The sequence below is a fragment of the Alosa pseudoharengus genome, unplaced genomic scaffold (genome assembly GCF_046254945.1).
Source record: "Alosa pseudoharengus isolate Yale_2024_CS ecotype anadromous, Long Island Sound unplaced genomic scaffold, YU_APseudo_1.1 YU_APseudo_1.1_scf_22, whole genome shotgun sequence".
Classification (NCBI taxonomy): domain Eukaryota; kingdom Metazoa; phylum Chordata; class Actinopteri; order Clupeiformes; family Clupeidae; genus Alosa; species Alosa pseudoharengus.
The window spans coordinates 3,966,429-3,973,129 of NW_027468680.1; the positions used below are offsets into that span (position 1 = coordinate 3,966,429).

The 6,701-nt window shown below is 38.8% G+C and overlaps 1 protein-coding gene across 1 annotated transcript; it reads left to right on the forward strand.

Annotated features, from left to right (window-relative positions):
* Positions 1-2,698: 2,698 nt before the first annotated feature.
* gsc (goosecoid) lies at positions 2,699-4,604 on the forward strand. The gene is made up of 3 exons (XM_076299843.1): positions 2,699-3,168; positions 3,400-3,659; positions 3,931-4,604. Exons 1-3 carry the CDS (start codon positions 2,856-2,858, stop codon positions 4,078-4,080), a joined length of 723 nt encoding a protein of 240 aa, XP_076155958.1. The 5' UTR covers positions 2,699-2,855; the 3' UTR covers positions 4,081-4,604.
* Positions 4,605-6,701: the final 2,097 nt, after the last annotated feature.

A 6,701-nucleotide genomic window follows, 5' to 3' on the forward strand; every position in this document is an offset into this window, starting at 1 on the left:
GCTCTGTGATTGATGCCATCTATTCACATTGTAAATGGTGCCTTCACACCTCTTTCGCGGCTTTTAATTTCAAATGGCCGTCTCATTTTAGCAATCCTTTTTACGCGTTCCTTTCAATGTGACTTCAGAGCTGAAATCTGAAAAAAGAGGAGGAAATAATAACGCGAGGTGCCATTTTGTTTTAAATTACAGTGTGATGGAAGAACGCCGCGCAAAGTGCACGTGCCTTTCACAAGATTTAAAAAAAAGGTGAAATGTTTACGTATCAAAAGGCAACGGAGCAATTTATGTCCAAATTACACATGAAGTTAGATTAGATTAGATTTGATTCAACTGTATTGTCATTGTGCAATGTACAAGTACAAAGACAACGAAATGCAGTTTGCGTCTAACTAGAAGTGCAAAAAAGCAGAAAAGTGCAATGTGATATACAAAGTATAGACAGGTGGTGCATAGACAGGAGGACAATAAATATAGTACAGTATAGACAGAAGTATATAGTTGGTTTACATAATGTGGTTTAGAGAAATATAAATCAAATATAAATATGTGCAGTGTATTAGCAGTTACCTTATAAGAGCAGAATAAGTATGGCTATGTAATATGAACAATGTATGAACAACATATGTAGTAGCAGTAACATTATAGTAGTAAGAATAATATAGCCTAGATATATGCAGTGTATTAACAGAATATATTGAAAAACAGAATAAATATGGATATTCAGTATGAACCATGTAGACAGATATGTACAGTATGTACAGCTATCTGCAGTGTGGTACAGTACCATTGTAGTGCAGAAACAGTAACATAAGAGTAGTAAGAATAAGTGTATGTGCAAGATGAATAGTATGAAGAGCAGTAGAATATGTATAAGTGTTATTACAGTATGTACATTTGTAAATAAATAGAATAGGGATAGAAATAGGGTAGTGCATTTTCGGGGGGCGCACGTGCAATTTATTTTCACACAGCCTTAATGAAAATACCATGTGCTTTTCATTCATGTGTAAATCTCTTAACCCGTTTCGTGACAAGAACTCATGCATCTAATTCATTTTAAATATTTACCTTCATCAATGTATCTTAACTTATCATTTAATTCAGTATGCCGACACCGTGAAGCCAGGTAATAATTCTCCTCAGCAGTTCTCGGCTGTTTTCCTGTAGTATTGAACATAGGGTCGGAAAAAAGGACAGCCTATGTGTCGGGTAAATGTTGGAATGCTGGATAATAATTATTCGTTTTCTTTAGCCTTCATCCACGATTTAACACAACTCAGCTAAGCGTATAAAACAACCAGTGGTGTATAAAATATTGCGGATGTTTTTGAGATAAAAAGTAGACTACTTGCTGCTAAAAGAAATATAAGAAGTAGACAACTTGATCGACTCAAATGCCACATTATACAAACGCGGAAGATGTTTGCTATTATATTGTCATCATTTTCCCTGAAATCGTTATCTAGCCTATATCTGGATTAAAAGTTCCCTCTGGCCCTGTTGGATTAAATTGTGTGTGGCTAATTTGTGGACAAATCAGGGCATATGCCCAATCCTGAATGTAGCACACAGTCCGCTTCTATATAAACAAAACCCTGTATATCAGTGATTGGTAGATTATTTGCAGCTTCACAAAACACACATGCAATCAATATTATTCATTCAGTATGTCCGTGAATTAGATTGTCCCTGTCTCCAAATAGGTAATTTACAATTTAAATATCTCGTTGCATGAGATAACATTCCATCATGTCTTTTCCTTGAATCTCATTAGATCACCCATGTCGTCGTAATAAATATTTTCGCCTTTAGAATAGGTCTGCTAATGGTCGTTATCTTATCCCAGCGAGGGTCGTGTTCATTGAGCGCGTGGGTTATTGGAGGTGTTTAAAGTTAACACGGGCGATTTCCTTCCCATAGGCCTGCATTCGCTGATGGGGCAAACACGCTAATCTCTCCACGCCTATCTCCCGCAGATAGTGCCGGACGGTCGTGTCAGACCGACTGTTTTGCAAATAACGTGCTCTATTAAGCAATTGAAAGCCCGCCGGTATCTCTGTTGAATCATGGGCTACTGCTGAAACGCTTTCTCATTTGCACGCGAACACACGCACACACATGCGCGCGCTATGACAATATGCGCTGTATGGAATGACCTTGTTAAATTCAATAATAATAATAATAAAAAATAATAATAATACTTTGATTTGAGAAAGCAAACTCTACTTCGAAAGAAAATGAAAATGGCAAATTTGTCAGAAGGCACACACACACACATACACACATACTCAGTGAGAAAAAAAAGAGTGAGATGAGAGATTGATAGAAATAGAGACAAACTCCAAAAATGCTTCAGTGTACTTATTTACCTGTTGCCAAACACCTCTCTTTTTGGTCCATATTTATAGATAAAACTGATCCAACTGACTTCTTCTTTCTCTCAAAGTAGTTTGGGTTGGTGTTGCTGCGCAAAGAATGCAAACACTATAGATTAGTCTAATTGAATTATTCTCAATACACAGATCTGTTCTTTCACACCATTGTGCGCTTGCCCCTGGAACTGCCCATCTCTGTTACCAGAAGTCATCAGCTCTCTGCAGGACGCAACTTCGTGATGACGTCAGCCGACTATAAAACCCAGCTGAAGTTTGAGAAGGCCACTAGCACAAGTCATCGAGGCTGCACCGCGCTCCACGGGCCATATAAGCGGAACACGATTTTCTGGGGGACAAGAAGGGGCGATTCGTGAATTTATTTGGGTATGACGACGGTTCGCCATCTTTGAAAGGACTACTCACGACATTTTAGGACTTGAAGTGTTGTGTTTTTATCCATTAACTTTACCGTGTGTGATGCCAGCGGGAATGTTCAGCATTGACAGCATACTGGCGGGGAGACCAACTTGCAAGGACTCCGTGTTGATCCATCGGAATGCTCCTGTTGTGTTCCCCAACTTGACGGATTCTTTGTACACTGCTGCCGAATATAACGGTCTTTATTCTCACACTGGACCCTCGACACCGAGCATACAGTCGGTAAACGGAACCAGAATAGGCTATAATAACTATTATTATGGCCAACTTCATGTACAAGCACCAGCTGGCCCCGCCTGCTGTGGTGCAATTCCTACGCTTGGTTCACAGCAATGCCCATGCATTCCTACAGGTAGGCTACGTTTTTTCTGATATCTATCGCCTAATCATATCATAAAATGAAAGATTTGTCCTTTAAACTCTCCCCGAAGCCAATTAATATCAGCCTCTCTGGTTTCAATTATGGATGCTTGAAAACAATCCAAGTCGTTCCTGTGTTTAGTTCACTCAGCTGGGCTGGCAGTAATGTTTGCTGTAGAATTGAATGGCATGCCTAAAATACAATCAATAATTGATTTTGCAGGCTTCGACAGTACCGGATCGGTGCTTATCTCCCCGGTGCCCCACCAGATGATGTCGTATATGAACGTGGGCACGCTGTCCCGCACAGAACTTCAGCTTCTCAACCAGCTGCACTGCCGACGAAAGAGGAGACATCGCACCATCTTCACCGACGAGCAGCTCGAGGCTTTGGAAAACCTTTTCCAAGAAACGAAATATCCGGACGTTGGGACACGGGAGCAGTTAGCGCGTAAAGTCCACCTACGAGAGGAGAAAGTCGAGGTAAGCATGGCTATCGGACTTAATTGAAAGCAGCTAATCTCTCTTAATTAGCCGTATTCCAATAAGGAAACAACTGACAAATACGAAATGCGTTTAAGGCAGGAAACAAAGTAGGCACTCACTCTAAAGTAGTTACGTGGTCTATAGTCAATAGGCCTTGCTAAACACATGTCGAAACATATGTATCACCAAATGAATATTGGTGAATTCTATAACTTATAACAAAACCATGGCGACTATATAAGACGTTTTATCCCCTATTCTCGCATAGGTGTGGTTCAAAAACAGACGGGCAAAATGGAGAAGACAGAAAAGGTCGTCCTCTGAAGAATCAGAGAACTCGCAGAAATGGAACAAATCAACGAAAACGCCGACAGAGAAACCAGACGAGAGCAAAAGTGATGTGGAATCAGACAGCTGATAGCGCGAAAAAAAAGAAGCGCAAATATTGCACACATTTTACTGGGACTCATTGTACATAGTGTAAAAATATGATGTGACGTTGAAGTATTGAAAATGTGTTTCCATGCTGTTGCACAAATGTATAGTAAATATTACTTTTTATTACTGTCATGATTATTTATATTTAATTTAAGTGTAACATAGGCCTAATTCTTTTAACAAGAACGGGGTTTCGTCGGGAAGCTTTCCTCAGTATTTTGCCAGCTGTCATCTCATCTAAATATTGAATGTTATATATTGGAATAATGTATTTACAAAAGAACAGGTAGCTAACAGTTAAGGCCCACGAAAATATAAATATGTTAAACAGAAAAAAAAAGATTTTTATTATTTAATTAGGGTTTAGGCCTAATCTTTTTCAACTTTCACAAACAGTGAAGGTCCTATCTGTAAGCACCAAAGGCATCTTTGTTATGAACCTGTCTATCAGAGTTGATAATACTTATTGAAACAGTGACTATACATTAAACAAATCAAAAGCAATTTCATGTATTTGTCCTATTTGTTTACTTACAATCATAAGTAAAATTGAATTCGTTTTCCATAATTGCTTAAATTAAGCTGTACAAACGTAAAGGGTTTCCATCTCTATTTCCAGTTATGATCTTGATTTTACGAGGTTGCACGCAATGTTTCATTAGTGTACCAATTGCCTGAGCTTTTAGCTTATATATAACTCGTACATCAGCTTGTATTGCTCTGGGTATTTAGGGGTAGGCTCCCACAAATTAGGGAGAGAATATCTAAACACGCTTTCAACTGACCACACGTCCCTCTGTCAAACGCGCGCGCACACACACACACACACACACACACACACACACACACACACACACACAGTGACACAGAAACACATACACCATGAAAACGGATAGTTTTGTTAGTGAGTTTTAATCTCATACTGCACTAGTAAATGAATAGGAATAAAGTCTGGGAACTGATCACGGCATATCACTGTAAATATTAGCCTACTTAGACAGCATTGTTCACGCAACATTACCTGCATTTTGTGTTGGCTATTATAGGCCTACAAAGGCAGGCTCAGCGAGAGAAACAATGTGATCTTTGCCATCCAATATCTTACGCACACGCAACAACACAACGTGTTTGGAAATTTTCATATGTAGCCTATTCCACGTCAATTATGCACATGTTGTAGTATGCACCTATGTGGCCCTGTCCACCTGCTTATCAACACGGTATACACCTGTTGTTTTGTATAAATAACAATGAAATGAGTTTGTTCATTTAGACTGACGGAACACAAATCTAATGGGACATTTTTTTAAAAAAAATCTAAATGATCGAGTTCTAAATAAATTCTGATTCATTCAAGATTTTAACACAGCAGCTAAATTGTGAAGATCGAAATAGTTTAAGACATGTAATTGCATTTAGATTGACCAAGTTATAGTTATAAGATCAATTTCTGTATGAGCAAACTGCAATGGGGCATTTATTCCGGGCGCACTATCCCGGTGACAGCTAAGAAGACAACACAAGCTATCAGACACAGCCACTGTTAATTTCCCAACAGTGCTTTTTCTACCAGGGACCAGGGAGTTGAGAAAGACATATTATCACACCAACTCAAAGGAAAACCTGATTTCCGTTGAAGAGTAAAGATAATCTAGGTCTCTATTATTTACGCATACGCTGACTCTCCTACATGCAAACCAACACTTAACAAGCATAATAGTTTGATTCCATGGTTTACCTTGTTTGGCCCTCATGTGAATTTAGCCATCCCGTAATGACAGGCCTGGTTTGGAAATGTCCGAGTAGGACTATATAATTGGTGTCTGAATGGTCAAAGCGAGCTAACCACACCTCTGTATGTTTTCTGATTTTAAGTAGGCTAAATAGCCATTGCCGTTAACTGCTTGTCGAGAGCGAGATAACAAACCAATCAACGCAGGTTGCAGCAGATCATTCTACACACATAGAGCCATATTTATCATAGCCCTCGACGTCGAGCAAATATGTTCTATACGTTGTTACTGTTGACTTGGAGAACAGTTGCACACTTGTGTTGTTGACCAAACACATAGGCTATCACTGGGTTCACCGGAAAATTAGTTAAGAGCTCAGCCATTAAACAAGAATTAACCAGCGCTGGCTATTTTAAAATCCACTGTGATCAGATCAAGACAGATCAACTATTTTTAGTAATTTGTAGTCGTTTAAAATTTACGAGGTAAATTCAGTAGCCTGTTATTACACCCACACAGATGCTTTTATTAGAAAAGATTATTACAGCAGTTATTTATAATTTAAGCAGTTTGTGATGGCCTATTGTGGTAATATAACACGCATATTGCACACACAGCCTCTTTTTTAAAACGCGGAATAAAGGTCATAGAAAGAAGGTCCCTATTTTTTTCACGAATATCTTCACATGCGCCCAATAATTCCCAAAGTACAAACTATTACGCATATAAAAAAAATGCGGTTCCGGATAAACTGCAAGAAGCAAACACACAAACAAGAGAACTGAAAGCATTCTCTCATGTCCTCTCGCTGAGTTAGGCCTGTTGGAATTGCGTTGTCAAGAAGTTAATGCGATTTTCTTCTAACTTA